The sequence below is a fragment of the Lissotriton helveticus genome, chromosome 2_1, assembly GCF_964261635.1.
Source record: "Lissotriton helveticus chromosome 2_1, aLisHel1.1, whole genome shotgun sequence".
Classification (NCBI taxonomy): Eukaryota; Metazoa; Chordata; class Amphibia; order Caudata; family Salamandridae; genus Lissotriton; species Lissotriton helveticus.
This window is the reverse complement of record NC_136059.1, coordinates 717878278-717897619: the sequence shown is the minus strand read 5'-3', so window position 1 is coordinate 717897619 and position 19342 is coordinate 717878278. Positions and strand designations below refer to the sequence as shown.

The window sequence follows — 19342 nt, the reverse complement described above, 5'->3', positions numbered from 1 at the left end:
AGCACTGACACTGAAAAGTAATTCTAACCTTACTTACCAGTAACTTGTATTTCCTTCAATAGGAATCCATTGTGTGGTTTTCAGCAGAAAAGTTTCTAAATGTCGATTTTCACAAACTGCAAATATTCCTTAAAATCGCCTGTATGACTTAAACGCATTCTTTCAACTGTTTACAGGAGATGCACCAGTGCTGGATCCAGGATCCACCACTGATTAATAAAAAGTAATGATAACACTACTTACCTGCTAAGTGAATTTCCTCCCATAGGATAACATATGTGAAAACGTTTCTAAGTGTCAACTTTTAAAATACAATAATATTTCTTAAACATCACTACTGTAACCAGAACGCTTTTACTCAACTGTTTACGGGAGATGTCACAGGACTGAATCTAGGATCCAGTCTTGTGGTTAGAAAAGTAATCCATAAAGTAACTAATTGCATTTAACTAGAAATCCCAATTGAGCTCAATGTTGCATTGTTCAAAATTGTGTTGCCCATTGCATCAACTGTAACTACTGTACTTAAGTCTATTGCCTATTTGCAAAGTATTTAAACTAAAGTAATTCACTCTGAGAAAGTATATTTTGTAATGCAATGTATAATGTAATTATAATGTAATTTAAAAAATAAAATATCCAAAAATAAATAGTTTTAAAAAATGTAGTAAACCAGTATCAAAAAAATAAATATAACAATCAATACATTTAAAAATTGTCGTTTACAAAACCTTTGAAATTCACTGAAAAAAACATAGGTTTTAGGGGTGTTCTAGTTAGCTGGATATTTCACTCGTACAAAACCATTGAAATTCCTCCGTAATAGTTAATTGTACTAAGTATAACTCGCGCGCCCGCAATCCACTTCTGATGATGTCACATATTACATCATTCATGACATGGTCAGTGACATCACTGATGACATCACTGATGACAACACTGATGACATCATCCACTTGACAATCTGATACACCTCATCATACACTTGTATAACCTTTCAACACTCATTCTAAAATATGGAGTACCATATTTGAAACCATTGACACATCAATACAAGTTTCTAAAAACCCACTCCGTGATTCCTACATCTACACACACATCTACACACTTACCTATAGATTCACTCATACATGCTAACAAAGATCAATAGAACATTATTAAATATACTTATACACCTACATCGACATTACACACCAGCACACATTCACTTATGCAGTCATCCTACTCACTTATGCAAACAATTGATCATACTTACATTTACTAAGCTAAACACTTATATAAACACCACTTTATTTATTCATATAGATAGTAACTCATACTTAGTGTGTTATAAAATCACTATTACAAGTATACAGTTTTCGATACAGTCACTCATACAATCACTGAGTCTTATGTGTACTTATTTATAAACGTCTGTCACATACACTGCCTTTTATATTTCTACTTTGTTGGACCTGTATCATTGAGAAATATATTTAATCATCACCACACCCATAAAGAGATTCACTCACCCAAACAAGTCTTTCCATGTGCAGTCTTAACCTCATATACCTACTAAATCAACATTTTACACATCTTTGGAGAATCACACATCTCCCACCTAACCACACACACTTTCACTATCCCATACAAATATGCACTTAACTAATTAATAACTAATATAGACTTTCACATAGCTAGTAACCAACTTATGTAGTAGTTTACATAACAAGAGATAGAGTGATACAGGTATTCACACAGTTTAACCACTATTCCATATATTTAGTGAGACACTTTAAATTAGTCACTTAGACAGTCAATCACAGAGTTTCCAAATCCTCCATCCAGACACTTATACATCCACTCAGTCTTCAATGCAGATTGATATGTGTATATATATATATATATATATATATATATATAATACTTATTTAAATATCGTACCAAACCACATTCACTGGATGATGTCATGAATGATGTAATATGTGACATCAGCAGTGGATTGCGGCGCACGAGTTATACTTAGTACAACTAACTATAACGGAGCAATTTCAATAGTTTTGTACGAGTGAAATGTCCAGCTAACTATAACACCCCTAAAACCTATGGTTTTTTCAGTTAATGTATATATATATATATATGTATGTATGTGTGTGTATATATATATGTTCGAGGCATATGAGCTGCAGATTACACACTGTGCTTAGATCGCCCCGGATGTTTGCAGTTTGTTTTTGTCCTGAAAAGTTCTTTGGAAGTCACGAGATAGGTGACTCCTCCTTTGGACTACATTGCTCATGAGCATCGGCTCCATCCTCAGATTGTTTTTTTCCGCCATCGAGCTCGGATGTGTTTCCAGCGCTCCAGTTTGGAACCGATTTTCCTTCGGCGCGCAATCCTCACCCAGTTCGACGGTATTGTTTCGATCGCGGTCCCCATCGACGCGACTCTTCACCACTTCGGAGTCTCCGATTCCGGTCGTCGACGAAGGCCTTCGGGCCTACCTAGGCCTTACTCTCTGGCTCATGTAAAGGTCGCCATTCAAGAGGTGTCCTCGATGTAGGTTGAAGTTTCCCCACACCGATCTACATGAGGTGTGCAACCTTTGCCTCTCACCGGAGCATGAGGCCAAAGACTGTTCCGCTTGTGCCTCCTTTCGCTCCAAGAAGACAATTCGGGACCGACTAGCTCGAAGAACCATGGCTCGCTAGTCAGCAACGATCCCGGATGACCTCTTTCAAGAGGGTGTTGATGTGCCAGTACTTCAGCGGGCCGAAATAACCGCCAGCTCCTCTGATGCCGAAGACTCAGACGTCGGGGACATCACTCCAGCTCAATGGGTCGTAAGTAAGAACGTCGACCCCGACCCTACCTCGACACCCTTCAAAAAGGCTTCAGTCACACCGTCACCTTGGGCCCGGGTGCACACGAGAGACTGCTTCCCACGCCCTGCCTTCGGGCTCAGCAAAGAAGCCTACTAAGCATTCAGGCGGCTCAGGCTCGAGTCCGCCTATTCCCGGTGTCGATCCCATACCGACACCGAAAAAGAAGCCATCTTCCTCATCCACGCCTAACGTTGCTTCGACACCCAAGCACTCGGCGCTGAAGACTGGCACCGGCTCATCGACGTCAAAACCGCATTCGGAGCCGAGTAAAAAACTGCCTAAAGGTCCCAACGCCCACGCTTCAGAACCGAAAAAACCAACGGAACCGAAAAAACACATTTTGGTTAAAGACATTTCAAAAGGTCACAGTTCTAAGCCGAAAGACCCTAGACCAGCTTCCGAGTCGGTGTCGAGAGTATATCACAGGAACCGAGAACATTTGACACCGAAGGACTTGCCATCCACAGAAGAGCCTTTTCCACCAGATCCTACTCAAGACTCTTGTTAAGGATCCTAACACCGGCCAACTGACTCTTAGCTCCAAGAAGAGACCACTAGAGGCGCCTGCACCTCCTCCTCCTCCAAAGAAGAGCCACATTGCAACTTCTCCATTAAGGGTCCCTTCTCCACTTCCCCATACTCTTCCACCTCCTCCACCACATCATTCTCCTACACCATCCCCTAACCCAGATGATGATGTAGATACAGACTCTGATGACACAGGTGGGGGTGATTATGACCCAGTAGGGAACAATAGTCCCCCTCAGTCACCTAATCCATGGGATGATTATAACACCCCTGATGTGCCTTATGTCCCTCAAGATGATGTATATCCCTCCAGGCCTTCCCCCCCAGAGGACACTATAGGTTTTAACCTACTAGTGCAGAGGGCTGCCCAATACCATGGGGTTGATTTGCACACAGACACTGTGGAGGAAGATTTCTTATTGGACACTTTTGACACTACACAAAGGTCCACAGCCATACTGCCAATGCTTAAGGGGGTCATTAAGCATGCAACAGAGGTATTTAAAGATCCTGTTAGGGCTGGAGTCCTCAACTACTGCATTGAAAAAAAATACAAAGCTGCCCCTACCGATCCAGTTTATATTAGAGGCCAAGCACCCCTAGATTATTCTTAGTAGTTTCTAATGCATGTAAACATGCCAATTCCGACATCAGGTGAGGCCTCACCACCAGACAAGGAATCTAAACTCCTTGACCCCTCCGGCAAACGAAAAGCGTCACAGGCAGCTAACATATGGGGCATTGCCAATACCCAAGCGCTATTGGCAAGATAGGACCAGGCACATTATGATGAACTGAAGTCCATAATGCAGTATCTACCAGACAAATATAAAAATAGGGCCAATGAACTCATACAGGAAGGTAAAAATATCACCAATACTTCCATCCGTTGTACCCTAGATGCTGCTGATACTGCCTCAAGGGCAATTAATACTAGTGTCTTTTTGCGTAGGCATGCCTGGCTACGTATTTCAGGTTTCAAACCTGAAGTACAAAATTCCATCCTCAATCAGCCATTTGATGAGAAACACTTATTTGGCCCTAATGTCGATGTATCTTTAGAGAAAATAAAAAAAGACACCGACACAGCTAAATCTATGGGAGCTTTGCAGCTCCGAGACTTTCTTTTTGTCGCTCGTCCTATAAAGGCAACACAAGAGGCTACACCTACGATAGCCCCTCCACTTCCTACAAGACCCCTAGCCAATCTAAATTCACTAGGGGCTACCAAAGAGGGGGATTACAGGGGTAACAATAACAAAGGCAGAGGCAAAAACCAACAACTCCCTCTCTGCCTCAACCCCTACCCAATGAAGACTGCAACAATTCCTTCCTGCCTGGACCGACATCACATCAGACAGGTGGGTGCGACAAATTATTCAGTCAGGTTACTGTCTAGAGCTAAAATCTACCCCCCAAACATACCACCCAAACAGCGTCCAATGTCACAAGAGCATCTATCACTGTTAAAGCAAGAAGTAATATCTTTACTAGAAAAAAGTGCAATAGAACCAGTTCCTCTGCACCAGCCAAAACAAGGGGGTTTACTCCCTATACTTTCTTATTTCAAAGAAGGACGACTCTCTAAGGCCTATTCTAGACCTCAGATCGCTAAACATATACATACAGTCAGACCATTTTCACATGGTCACACTCGAACAAGTCTTTCCTCTCCTGTTACCAAACAACTTCCTTGCTACTCTAGATCTCAAGGACGCATACTTCCACATTCCCATTCACAAAGCTCACAGGAAGTATCACAGATTTGTAATAGACGGGCAGCACTATCAATTCAAAGTACTCCCATTCGGAGTCACAACAGCACCAAGAGTATTCCCCAAGTGCCTAGCAGTAGTAGCAGCACATTTACGAAGACAGCACATCCACGTCTTCCCGTACCTCATAAAAGCCAGCTCACACAACCAGTGTGTGGGACACACTCATGCCACGATCCAACTGCTCCACAACTTGGGGTTCCCAATAAACCACACCAAGTCTCATCTGCAACCATCTAAAGTACAACAGTACCTCGGTGCCACAATAAACACCTCAACAGTGCTAGCTTATCCCACTCCAGTAAGGGTAGCCAGCATTCAAGCTCTTCTCACAAAGTTTCAGCCACAACACAACTTCCAGCACGAGTGTTCATGCAGCTCATAGGGATGATGGCCTCTTGCATTTTCATAGTGCCACATGCAAGACTTCAAATGCGTCCTCTCCAAGAGTGCTTATCACGTCAATGGAACCAGGCTCAAGGTCAATTAACAGATCTAGTGTTGGTAGACGGTCGTACTCACCCCTCTCTGCAATGGTGGAACACCAAAAACCTTTCCAAGGGCCGACTGTTCCTAGAGCCAGTCCATCAAATAGTCTTGACAGCAGACGCATCGCTCTCTGGCTGGGGAGCTCCCCTACTGCAGCAGACCATGCAAGGAAGGCGGATCCCCATTCCATCTGCATGTGGTGTTTGTGGGAGCACCACGACTCCACGGACTGAGGCATGTCAGCAGTTGACGCCGAAGTCCTTCCGGGAGCGCCGGATGAAGCCCCTCTTGGCTCACATGTCCAGGTCGGCGGCGTCACCGCGGCCGTCCCCTGCAGGCGGCTTCAAGAACTGCTGCCTCCGCCCTACTCCCGCGTGGCAGGAGCTTCGCTCGCCTATTGGTAAGTGTCGCAGTTTGTCCCCGCGGAACGGGTTTTGACTCACTGGGGGAGTGGCCTCTCCGTGGGTGGTGCGTCCCCGCGCTTCGTCACCCTATCCGCCGTTTCCCAGCGCGGGAGCGACTAGAGCCCAGATGGAGGCCTGTGAGGCGGCATTGCAGTCCTCGCTGGCTCCTCCTCCTTTTCCTCCTGGAACATCTGCGGACCCCTTGCCGGGTGTGGAGCCCTCCACAGCGGCTCCGGCCCCGGCACCGAGTGGTTCGGCTCCAGGTTCGGAGGAAGTGGTGTCGTCGGTGTCCGGCCCTTCGGGGTTCCCTCCTTCAGACCACGGCGCCTCTGCTTCGCCGCAAACCTCCGCAGGGGTCCCTGTGGTGTCGCGGGAGGTTTCCGGGGCTCGGAGCATGTCCCAGAGTCCCTCTCGGCCTTCTTGACAGGCTTCAGCCTTGTCTGAGGCCGAGGCGACGCCGCTCAGGCGCCAGCAGTTGCTGGCCCTGTGGGCGCCGCAGAGGCTGGCAAGTGATCGGCGCCGTTCCCTGGCTGCCCTGGCTCCTGCCCGTCCTTGGTCTCCTGCGCCGAGCGGTGTGGCGGAGGTCGTTCCTGCGTCTCCGGCGCCGGACGACGTTGATCCGACTCCGGTTGTGGACTCTACGGCTCCGAACCTGGCGCCTGGTCGTCGATTCCTGTTCGGATGCCTCCTTTTCATCGCCAGCGGTTCGGCGGTGGATGGTGTCATCCTCTCCTTAGACGGGTCGCCGAGTTGTGGCTTTTTCCCCGGTGTTGTCTAAGGACGGTTCTTCGCCGTTGCCAACACCGCAGTCTTCGCCGTAGGCGTCTCAGGTTTCTCATTCTTCGGCCCACCCCTTCCTTCCTTTACGGACTTGGCCTTTCCTTTCCCCGGTTGGCCTGGGGGACGGCCTCCTTAAGCCGTCGCCCACAGATGAGCTGCTTTCCCCACCGCGGGCCCTACGAAGGCAGGTGCGGCCTTTGCTCGCGCCGTCTCCACTGCTGCAGGGATTTTGCGCATGGGGGTTCCAGCGGCCCATTTCCCCACGGATCATCTTCTGGAGGTCCTCCATCAGGGCGCTGGTGGTCGGAAACTGCCTTTGCCCTGCGAGGCTTCTCTCCACAATTCCCTCGTGGGGGCTTGGAGTGGACCCGCCATTGGGGACCCGGTGCCGCAGCACTTTATGCATCGTCACCGTCCTGCGCCTCATGATCTTATCTCCCTTTCTCTTCACCCTTCGACCAGGAGCACTCTTTTGCAGACATCTTTTCCCTTCCTGTTATCGGGGTTGTCCCCTCCGTCGCGGGAGGCACGCTGGTTGGATTACTGGGGACAGAATATTTTTGCCTCCACCAGTGCGGGCTTGCGGGCCCTTAACACTCTTTGTGTCCTGGCAAGGGACACTTTTTGCTTGTGGGACTCGCGGAGTCCATTCTGTCTGCCGCTTCTAGTGAGGGCGCCCGTGTTGACCTCCGGCACCATGTGTTGGATGGGCGAGAGCTAGCAGCATTCATTCTTCGCTCCGCTTTGAATGTGTGGGAGGTGCTTGGTCGTACCATGGCCTCCTCCATGGCCAGTTGTCGCCATGTATGGCTCTGGGATAGTGTGTTCCCGGAGAATGTTCGGGAACTGTTGGTGGACCTTCTCTTTGATGGCACCTTTTTGTTCCACGCCCCTGCAGACTCGGCCATTCAGAGGTTTCTGGCGAGTCTCCGCCCTCCTCCTCCTCCGCCTTCTCCTCCTCCTCCTTCTCCTCCTCCTCTCCGCCCCCTCCTTCTCCTCCTCCTCCTCCTCCTCCTCCTCCTCCTCCTCTGTGACTGGGGAGCCGTTCTAGCTTTGGAAAGTGTTCGTCCATTGTGTTCTGGGGCCTTGTGAGTAACCCAGGTGATTGGTGTTTGGTGTGATTGTTGTACCTACCGGTCCCTTGTTGGGCTTTGGTGCTGTTGGCTGCTGGTCCAGCCCTTTGTTGATTGTGGTTTTGCCTGTTGATCAGCCGTGTTGGCCTTTAGATTAGGCCTTCTGTGTATTCTTTCTGGCTCATTGGCAAGCCGTTTGCGGTTCCCCGCAAGTCTTTTAGGTTGCTGTCCTCTGATGCGGATACTTTTTCTTAAGAGAATTCCCATGTTCTTGGGACGTAACTTGCCCTATGTGGGGCAGTAGTAGTTATTACATAGCTCTCTCCTGTGCTAGGGAGGTGTTGTGACATTGTCTGCAGCTGGATTCCCCCTCCTGCTCTTCTGTTTTGTGACCGGCGGCCTTGGCTTGGGCCCTCGCACTCCTGTTTTTGCCCCACTGGCTATTGTGAGGTCTTGTTTCTTCTGTCGGCTGCCCTTATCACTGGGTTGTTTCCCGGTGAAGGGTTTTGCTGTACTTCAACTTCTATTCTTCTTCTCTGCCTGCCTTCTTGCTGAGATGCTGGTCAGTATTGCCTTCAAGCTGTGAGGGGCTCAGCTGCCCTTTTCACTGGTTTTTTTTTTTTTCCCGGTGGAGGGCTTTGTTGATCTTTTTCTTCTTCATTTTCTTCTTCTTCCGCCTGCCCTCTTCCTGAGGCACTGGTCAGTCTTGACTTCGAGCTGTGAGGGGCTCGTCTGCCCTTTTCACTGGGTTGCCTCCCGGTGGAGGGCTTTTGCTGTACTTCTACCCCCTCTCCTTGGAGTCTGTAGGTGGGTATTCTTCCTCTGCCTTGTCTGTATCTTGGGGCTTCCGTTGAAGATCCCAGGTACGTGGATGGGCTTGCGGTGGTCTGGCTCCTTTCGTTTGACCCTTGCTTCTCCCGTTGGTGGAGACTGGGTTGCCTTTTTGTTGTGATGGCATATCCACTGTGGGGCTGGTGTTCCTCCTCACTGCTGAGGTCTTCTTTGGCTTACGACCTGTGACGCATCCTCTGTTGCGCTGCACGGGGCTTCTTTCCCTGTCCCCGTGACTGGTTCCCTGTTGGGGGTCTGGTGTTTTTCTGAAGTGGGAGAGGTCCTCTCGCAGACCATCCTCCCCTTTGGGTATGGCTAGGGTATCTATTCTACGTTAAGGAATCTGCGGCTAGTAGTCTCTATCAGATGTACGAGTTACTTACCTTTGGTAACAATGTATCTGGTAGAGACGATTCTAGCCCCAGATTCCTTCACGACCCACCCTTCCTCCCCGTTCTGCAAGGACTCTCTGCTTGGGTTTTCTGCAGTCGCCTCTCTCTGGGCGTTTTGTCTTCTATGGGTGTCCTATTCCTTTTCTTCCGGTGAGGCATCCTTCCGGCTGGTTCTCTCCAGCGTGAGGGCCTACTTTGGCTCTTTCTCTCGTTGCTAGAGTTCTGATCCCCTCCTGGTCTTCTTCGTTGGGGGTTCTTTTACCTGTCTTTGACCTCCTCCTCCCTTCAGGAGGAATGGCCATCCTTGACAGCATAGTCTGGGGATGGATTACTGTTGCTCCTTTGTTCCGGGCTTATGGTCCTTCCCATAGGGGTTGTGGTTGCAGACTCTCTTCCTTCTTTCTTTCACAGCACTTTCTCCTGCCTGTGCCTCCAGGATGGCTCTCGCCTGGGCTTGCAGGGTGATGCCATGGAACGGTGCTTATGCTTTTCTTGCTGTGGCTTCGCTGCTCTGCCCTTCTAGTGCTTCCTGCCTCTTGGTGCTTTCATCTTGGTCGCGCTGGCTGTTCTTCAGAGTGGTGCTCTGCTCTTTTCCTACTCTGGTCTGCCTTTTGGTGTCTTGGTGCCACCTGGCAGTGTTTCTCACCTTTTGTTTTTCTTTCTCTATTTTATCTTCTGGCTTTCGCACACTGTTACCATGCTCTCCTCTGTTTTGTTGTGATGGCTCCGCTTTGTGGCGCGGAAAAGTTCTCCGAAGCAAACTGATGTTATCGCACCGGGGTAGGGCTTATGAGACCTCCCTGACGTCTCGCCCGCGGAGGACGTCGGGCGGAGTCTCGTGGCAGATAAAAGGCAGGGACCAATGGGTTCCTTCCCTGGCGTGGGTTCACCCCCTAATGTGCCATCCTCCAGTGGGAGGGGGGCACGGGCCAGTCCCTGGTTGGTTGGGTCCTCTCATCCTCAAGACGGCAGGGACTTAGAGTTGTGCTTCACCTCGACTCCCCCACCTGAGGGGTGGAGTTGGCAGAGGTGGGCACACTTCTCTCCCTCACTTGTTTTCCCGCCGGTTCTCCCGCCTAAAGTGAGGGGAGAACCAGTGGGAACCAGTTGCTGAAAGCAGCAAGTGGTCTGGGGTTGCTCACAAAGGTGGCATGCCTTTGAAGCTTCCCCTTTGTGAACCCTGCCTATCCTGGGGGAGGAGATTTTTGGCACCTCATCCCAGGATGTGCTTTGTTTCAAACCCCCGACAGCAGCAGGTTCTTGTCCCAGGGGTCCAGAAACATGTCTCTTGATGGCAGCCTAAGCAGGCACTCAGTCGGGACACTAGAGGTTGGTTGGTTTTCAGGGGGCATCTCTGAGATGCCATCTGTGTGCATTTTTCATTAAATCCCACACTGGCATCAGTGTGGGTTTAATGTGCTGAGAAGTTTGATACCAATCTTCCCTGTTTTCAGTGTAGCCATTATGGTGCTGTTGTGTTCGTAATGAGAAACTCCCAGCACCATATACTCTTAATGGCAGCACTGCACTTACAATGTCTAAGAATGGACTTAGACACTGTAGGGGTACAAGGCTCATGCACCTGTACCCTCACCACTGGTATAGTGCACCCAACTAGATGGGTGACTGGTCTATGCCAGGGCAGTGGGTTGTAGGCATGGAACACAGGGATGTGCCATGTCGACTCTTCACTTTGTTCTGCACCAAAACACACAGCCTGCAAAGGCAGTGTGTGAGTGTAGTGGTACAGGACCACTAAGGATGGCAAAATAGGTGCTGCAGCCCTGAGAGGTGTTTTCTGGTCACAGTGCCCTTGGTACCTGTGGTACCATTTACCAGGGGCTGACTTGTGGCCTGAGATGCCAATTGGGTTTAGTTATGGGGAAAGAACACAGGCCCTGGGAACCTGATTGGCATAGACCCAGGGCACACCAAGTAAAAGTGCATCATTAGTCTGGCAAAAAGTGTGTGGGGGCGGTTACTGCAACAGAAACCCACTTTCCTACACTGGTGCATGCTGGATCACGAATGACGTTTTCACTTCGAAGTGGTGGAAGGACTCTTTCAGCAGTGAGGAGAGCCTTGGCTAGATCTATTCGCCACCATAGAGAACGTGCACTATCAGCAATTCTGAACGTTGAAATTTGCAACTGTAAAGCTTCAAATCAATAAATAAGCAAATCATATGAGCAATCTCCATCCTATATTTTCGAATCAATTAATCTAAGATGTATGTATATGCATCTTCACTTTTTAAAGAAAGGTATATGCAGATTCATCGACCAAGGCCAAAGTTGCTAAAGATCTAGAAAAGGCTATTTTAATGTAAAGTGTAACTTTATCATAAGTTGACCGCTGCAGTCACCCACATCACCAAACAAGAAGAGATTGCAGTACTCCGGCTATTGCAAATCAAAAAACTCTCCCGAGTGCTGTGAACTTTTCCAACATTGTGAAGAAGAGATTTTGACATCTGTGGCTTGGTTTACAGGATTACTCATGCACCATCCACGGCTACAAAAGGCAATAAATAATACAATTTTAAAAACACATGCATACAAATAAGCATAATACTTTTCGTTCACAATGATTATTTTTATGGATTAGCCAGGAGGTTATTTGCTGTAAGATATGTTGACTGGAAGTATTGTTTCAAGATCTGAGGAATAGTGCTTAATCTCATTTCTTCTAATTTCTGCCCACCCAGTTTAGAAAATGTCCGAAATACAGTTTTGGACTTTTTCTCACAATTGCTAGTCTTTTTGTGGTTATAATTTTCATAATTTGAATATTAATATGTGTAATACAGTTGTTTATTGTGTTATCAACATGTATATATAGAAATGTCGTATGAAAGCCTTTCCAGAATTGTTATATTCTTTTTATTTTATTTTCATTTATGGCAGTTAATTTACATCAACAAAATGTTTCTCTTTCACTTCTTATCAGGTATGGCTTGACCTACAAAGCATAAAGCTCTTTTTTTTCTTCTGTTTTATTTTAGATGGATATTAACCAGAAACTACAAAGCCTTGAGTAAAGGTTCTAAGGGTAGTACCTCAGGGTTTTTGAATGTCATGATGGAACTCAAGAAGTGTTGTAATCATTGCTACCTCATTAAACCCCCGGAAGATCATGAAGTGTTCAACAAACAGGAATCCTTACAGGTAAAAAAATTGATTTGACCTCCTCTATTGAAACAATACCAAAATTAAGTTTCTTTCTTTTAATAATTGTTTCCATCTCTAGTGTGCATGAAGCGAAACCTGGTGGCATCTTTAAGCTAACAGCCACTCCTGTGCATTTTCCATTGTTTCTGATGTCACAACAGTGAAAACCCAGACTCACAAGCTAGTGCTCTGGCAGATGTCGATCTAATGCCTCTCTGGGTCCCCTGATATGATGAAGGGGGTATTGATGATGTCTGTGTTGCCAACCTTCTTCTACCTTTCTTAATTCTCCCCAAGTACGAAGGATGGGATAAAATGTGCGTGTCTCTCTTCTGCTATCAACCACTTTCGCTACTGTGAGCCAAGGCTCTGAAAAAGCATAGCAATGTGGGAAGTGCAGGGTGCCCTGCAAATACTCTCACAGGGCTGCTATTAGCATGTTTCTGGATCTATGCTCTGATGTTGAGCGAAGAGTACATCTTCATCCAGTGAGAGAATTCTCAGAATATGGGGTAATGCCTGGTATGTTATGTTTTACATCAATAGTGGTATATGGTGTAGAGACTGTGGTAAGGAAGGGCTGCTGGATGCAAATTTATTTTTATTCATGAGGTTTGAGAAGGGAAGGTACCTTCCAAGTATGAGGGATAGTGGCAGGATACCATTAAAAAATATATATTTAAGCAGGCAAGAGTGTGCCCAGAGGTTGTGTGGGTAGATGCCAAGACATCAGGTAATAATGACTTCTGATGGATAATTCTAACCCAGATTCCTCACCGTATAAATATCTACTGGCGCCAGAATGAATCTGGAAAATTCAAAGCAGTTCTCCTGCTTGCTAGCAAACTTAGTTTGTCTCGTTCCATTCTGAAAATGACATACAGAGCCGAACATATAAGAGCCACCTATGCATGCTGGTGTCAGTTCCTTTCTTTCCACGCCTTCTGGAGTGGATCCAAAGATCTATTTCCTCCTTTTTTTCACTTGTGAAGAGCATTGTTCCCCAAAGCATTTTGTTCAAGGCTTATGAGCTGCAGAATTCACACTTAGTGCATAGATCGCCATCTGGTGTTGGGCTTGGATGCTTTCAGCTTGTTGTTGTCTTGGAAGAAGTCTCTTGTAGTCACGAGATAGGTGACTCCTCCCTGGACGATAGTGCTCATGGGCATCGACTCCATGCTCAGATTGTTTTTTTCCGCCATCGGGTTCGGATGTAACTTCATAGCTCGGGTTCGGTACCGTACTATCCAGACCTTTTTGACTCGCACACTATCGCAGACTCGACGGTATTGTTTTCGTTCGCGTGCTCCTCAACACGCTTCTCAAATACTCTATTCCAGTCGTTGACGTGGGCCACTGGGCCTATCTACGCCATTCGGACCTACGACTAATGGAAAGCACTCCATTTAAAAAATGCCCCCAGTGTGGAGCTAAATTCCCACACAGTGACCAACACAAGGTCTGTAACCTCTGTCTCTCGCCCGAGCACGAGGAGAACAATTGCCAGGCCTGCTCTTCCTTTTGATCTAAAAAGACTGTCCGTGATCGACTGGCCCCACGATACGTTATGGCACAACAGGCTGCTCCGGTGCCGGAAGCCATATTCGATGAAGTCCGACGTCCCTGAGGAGGATTTGGAGGATCTGGAAATTATTTCTGAGGCAGACAATTCTGACTCCGAGGACCACATCACTCCAGGTCAACTAGTGAGTAAAACTGCCCCTGCCCTCTCCCTATCCCAGAAAAAGAAGGCACCGGTCAAGACTTTGCCTGCAGGCCCCAGTTGCGACCAAAACAAAGCTTCAGAAGCCCCGGGCCCAGCTCCGAAGACAAAGGAAAGGCCTTGTGACAGCTTGGGCCCGGGCAAGCCACATATCAGTGCCCCAGGAGCTCATCATACTCCCGCAGTTCCAAAAAAGGCCTCAGCACCGAAAACCTCAGCACCAAAAGAACAAAGGGCCTCGGATCCGAAACCAAAACACTCGGAACCGAAAAAGACTTCCAACTGGACGTCGAAGCCGAATGATCCAAGAACCTCTTCGAAGGCTCCAGAGCAGAAATCTAAACCTCGCTCGGACCCGAAAAAATCGACGCCGAAAGCAACTAGCGGAGAGGAAGACTTTTTCGACTGGATCCGAAACAAAAAACTCTCAAAGTGGACCCAAAGACAGGACACATGGTCAAAGTTCCACACAAAAAGAGAAAATTGGACACCCCACGCGTTCCTGAGGTGCCTGTAAAGAAAAGGGACTGTGCCACTTCACCTTTTAAGACCCTCTTCTCCTGTTCTTCCTACTAAACCTTTTCTCTCCTCCATATTCTCCCATACTTCCATCATACTCACCACCACCACAAGATGATGATGATTTAGGGGGTGGGAGAGGAAACAATGACACTTTCACTGACCCTGATGACAGAGGTAGCACAGGACACATCCAAACCTTCCTGATCCCGATGCATACCCAACAAAGCCATCTCCCCAGATGACAATATTGGCTTATCGACAGGGCTTCCCAGTACCATGGTGTTCAAATGCATTCGAATCCCACAGAGGAAACATCCTAATAGACACAAAAGACTGTACAAACTTTACCAATGTTAAAAGGTGTCATTAAACACGCCACAGACATATTCAAAGACCCTGTGAGGGCTATTATTCTCAATCTTAGAATTGACAAAAAATATCAACCCACTCTCAATGATCCCACCTACATCAAGGGTCCACCAACAGTAGAAAACGTGCCAACTCTCAGACCTCGGGGGATGCTCCACCTCCGGATAAAGAGTCCAAATTATTAGATTCTTCGGGCAAATGAGTTGCGGCCCAAGCAGCCAATCATTGGAGGATAGCCAATGCGCAAGCATTACTTGCCAGGTACGATAGGTCTCATTATGACCAACTAAAAACCCTATTGCAGCATTTGCCTGATCAATATGGGACCAAGGCCAATGATTTAATTCAAGAGGGCAAATTTATAACTAATGCATCAATTAAGTGTGCCCTCGATGCAGCAGACTCCGCATCCAGATCTTTTAACACTAGTGTGTTACTAAGGAGACATACATGATTGTGCATTTCTGGCTTCAAACAAGAGGTACAGACAACTATTCTCAATCAGCCGTTCAATCAAGAACACATTGTTGGCCCAGCTTTGGATACAGCTTTAGAAAAAATGAAAAAGGACACTGTTGGACTTGGCCCTTCTGGCAGGTTCACCCCTAAACTTTTTGCTTTTAATGGTGACCTGGTGATGGTGATTTTTGGGTTCTGCGCACTTTCACTGTGTCCCAGTGGAAAGTGCGTGCGCACTCCGAGTGCATGTGGTGAGGTTGGCCTGCCCTCCCATAGGAATGCATTGGGGAATGTATGTGTCCCTGGTAGTTCCTGATGCGTGGGGTGTACAGGCTCGAGTCTGGTATGTGCGGACTCGTGTGATTGAATGCTGCGAGATGATGTATGCGGCATGTATGTGTCTAGTGTGGAAGTGCCACTTCTAGACAATGGTGTGCGTGTGCAGTAAGTATACTGGCGTGTGATTGGCTGAAGCTGGCTGGGGAGCCTGGCTCCAAGAGTCTGTGTGGGTCTGCCCCGGTGGTGAATGGAGAGATTAGCATGCTGATGTGAGGAAGGGGCTGCACCTGGGTCCTGAATAGGGCTGGGCTTTCCCCACACAATGCTGGCTCCGCCCCATGTGGTGCGACTGATGACCCTAGCCCAGCCAGTGAATAGAAAGGGTGGTTGAGCACATCAAGGGTGCTCTAAAACCAGCTGCGACTGGTTTCTCCCCCACCCTGCACCTACAGACAAAGGGATTTCAAGTATAAGAAGGGGCTGTGTCCCCTTACAATTTGTTCTCTTTCAGGATCCTGTCTGAGGGGGCTGCTGCTGTTGCTGGGCAGGAGGACCGCCACTTGGACTACCTCCCTGCCTGGAGGTCCAGTGAGCTGGCTCTGGGCCCAGCCTTGCCCCCTGCCTACCTAAGGACTCTGCTGGACCTTTATTTAACTTATAGCGCCTGGGAGCGCTGTATTGGACCTCTAGCACTGGGAGCGCTTTATTTATACTTTCCTTTGCCACTAGCGCTTGGATAGCGCTTTATATCCCCTCTAAGCGCCTGAGAGCGATTTAACTGTCTGCTAGCGCTGGGAGCGCTTTAGTGTCTATAGTGCTTGGGAGCGCTTTACTTGCTGCTAGCGCCTGAGAGCGCTTTATTTTCTGTTAGCCCCTGGGGGTGCTTTATCTTTTTAAGCCGGTGCCCACCCGGCATTGCCCCCGCTGGATTGTTGTCCCGAGGGAGCCCACGCCTCGAAAATCACCGCCGTAGCCCAGGGGGCCTGAAACCGTTGCCGGGCCCCTGCCTAGTGTGACCCGGAAGTGCCGCCTCCACACCCCCAGGGCCGCGCTGCTATTGGCTGCCCTCAGCAGCGCGACCCGGAAGTGCCCGCGGCCCGCCTGGTTGTAGGCGGGGCCTCAAGACAGAAGGCGAAGAGCCTGCGAGACCAGGAAGAGGTGCTGCCACGAGGACAGGAGCAGCGCCGGCACCCGGGGCCTCCAAGAGCTAGGGAGAGCCCCGGGGTGCAACCAAGAAGGACGTCTGGCTAGCTGGAGGGGGAAGAGAGCACTTCCCCTACCGCCCCAGGACCGGGAGCAGAGGAGAGTCCCCACGTCCAGAGGCGGCTGCAGGCAGGCCCCCGACATCGACCGGAGGAAGCACCAGACCGGTGAGTGGGGCCGGTGTATTGCTTTGGGGGAGAGGGAGGGCGTCGGGGCACATTGCCGGTGCCCCCCCCCCGTGGTGTTACTCCAGCTCCGGGAGCATTTTTTCATTTTTAGCCCACAAAGGGCTCAGGGGGCATCTTAGTGTTAGAGCCACGAGAGGCTCTTAAGTGCCGCATTTGTTCAGAGCCCTGAGAGGCTCAACGGGGGCAATTAGTTGTTTAGTGCCCACGAGAGGCTCAGGGCCCATTTGTTGTCGAATCCCCCGAGAGGGACTCCACCAGTTTTGTGGGCTTTCATTGTTGTTTACGAGCCCTGAGAGGCTCTGGAGTGCCACAGTGTTTGTTTAGAGCAACAAATGGCTCTTGGGGGCCATTTGTTGATCACGAGTCCCCAGAAGGGGGACTCCAACGTCAGGTGACATTCTGTTTGGTTCTTGAGCCCATGAGGCTCCAACGTGTGGCCCCATTGTTTGCACCAGTTGCCCAGCACTTTGTGGGCAACTGCTCCGTTTAGGCCCCTGACTTTGGGACACAGGGCAACCTAGCCCTAGAGAGGCCAGTTGGCCTAGGGACAGTCACAGGTGGTGACTAATGTGATTTTTCGCAATTGTGTTCTTTGATACACCTCTCAATGTTTTTAGGCATCATGTGTTTCCCTTCCCTGCACCTCTGAATGTGTTGTTTATGCATCATGTGCCTTGTTCCTTACACCTCTGAATGTATGTTATGCATCATGTGTTATGTGCTTATACCCCTACAGGTATTGTGATACTTAGGGGGTTGTTCTTGCTAGTACAGGTGGTGCTAGTGAGGTCCTGGGTCCCTGTGTAACATTCTCCTAAGGTGGTTAGGGTTGCGTAGGAGGTACTTACCTGTTACCAGTAGTTACTGGTTGTGTGCTAAAGTGATTTTACATTCTATGTTCTATATACTAAGTGCTAGTTCTAAAAGTGCTGATCCCTAACAGTGGTCCATGTAGCCCTGTCTTGTCCATATCCCCTGTAAATTCTGCCCATGCCTGTTGGCACATTGTAAAGTGTGTGTTTTTATCTAATGTGTTTTGGTGTAATACAAAGGCTATTTTTATATATAACCTTGTGTGGAGTTTCCTTTGTGGTGGGCCTTGGGTGTTGTTGCTGGGGTGCGTGCGCAAACACTTAACTCCCATCACCTCCAAGTTTAGCCTTACTGCTCGTGCTATGTTACCAAGGGGGTGAGCAGGGGTTATCTTGGCGTGTAACTCCCTTGCCCTGACGTGGAAGTGGTGGTCTCTGACTGACTTTGGCGCAAGCCCTGGCCAGCCAGGGATCCCATTTCTAACAGACACGGAGACTGCTAAATCCATGGGAGAATTACAATCTCCATCCACACGAGGTTCCTTGCGACGCTTCTTCTACAGAGGTGCGATTAAAAACTTCAGTGCAGACACTGCTTCTGCCTCCTACAAAAACCCCACACAAACATCCCCCAGCAAGGGATATTTTAGAGGTGGGTACTGTGGAAATAACTACAAAGGAAGTGGCAAAGGTAACAACAACACTCGCGCCTCCCCCACTAATAAACAGTGATTACCCTCCAGACCATTCCAATCCAGTCGGAGGGAGACTCTCACAGTTCCTACCTGTCTGGAATTCCATCACTACAGACAGGTGGGTAAGAAAAATTATCCAGTATGGTTACTGCCTGGAACTTACTACAACTCCCCCCGACATACCACCCAAGCAGCGTCCGATGTCCACAGAACATGTAACACTCCTCAGACAGGAAGTTCTCTTGCTGCTTCAAAAGCATGCAATAGAACTAGAAGGAACAGGAGTTTACTCCCTGTATTTCCTAATCCCCAAAAAAGACGGAACCCTAAGGCCAATACAGGACCTCAGACCTCTCAATATCTACATACAGTCAGGTCATTTTCATATGATCACTCTTCAACAGGTCCTGCCACTACTTTAACAAGGCGTCTTCCTTGCCACACTAGATCTCAAGGACACCTACTTCCATATTCCCATACACCCTGCTCATAGAAGAAATAACTAAGGTTCTCAGTGGATGGCCAACACTATCAGTTCAAAGTCCTTCCATTCGGGTTGACCACTGCACCCAGAGTGTTCACAAAGTGCCTTGCAGTAATAGCAGCACACTTGAAAAGACAATAAATCCATGTATTTCCATACCTCGACGACTGGCTAATAAAAGCCAAGTCATACAACCAGTGTGTTCACCACACTTATCAAACCATACAGCTGCTACATAACTTGGAGTTCACAGTAAACTACACCAAGTCACACCTTTATCCCTCCTACATACATCAGTATCT

At 48.4% G+C, this 19342-nt stretch overlaps 1 protein-coding gene across 1 annotated transcript in view; it reads left to right on the top strand.

Annotated features, from left to right (window-relative positions):
* The window catches only part of CHD1 (chromodomain helicase DNA binding protein 1), a 1592763-nt gene that overhangs the window by 447122 nt on the left and 1126299 nt on the right, over positions 1-19342 (top strand). Inside the window, exon 16 of the mRNA XM_078675438.1 lies at positions 12141-12303. Within this exon, the coding sequence (XP_078531564.1) occupies positions 12141-12303 (163 nt within the window). The remainder of the gene's footprint in view (positions 1-12140; positions 12304-19342) is intronic.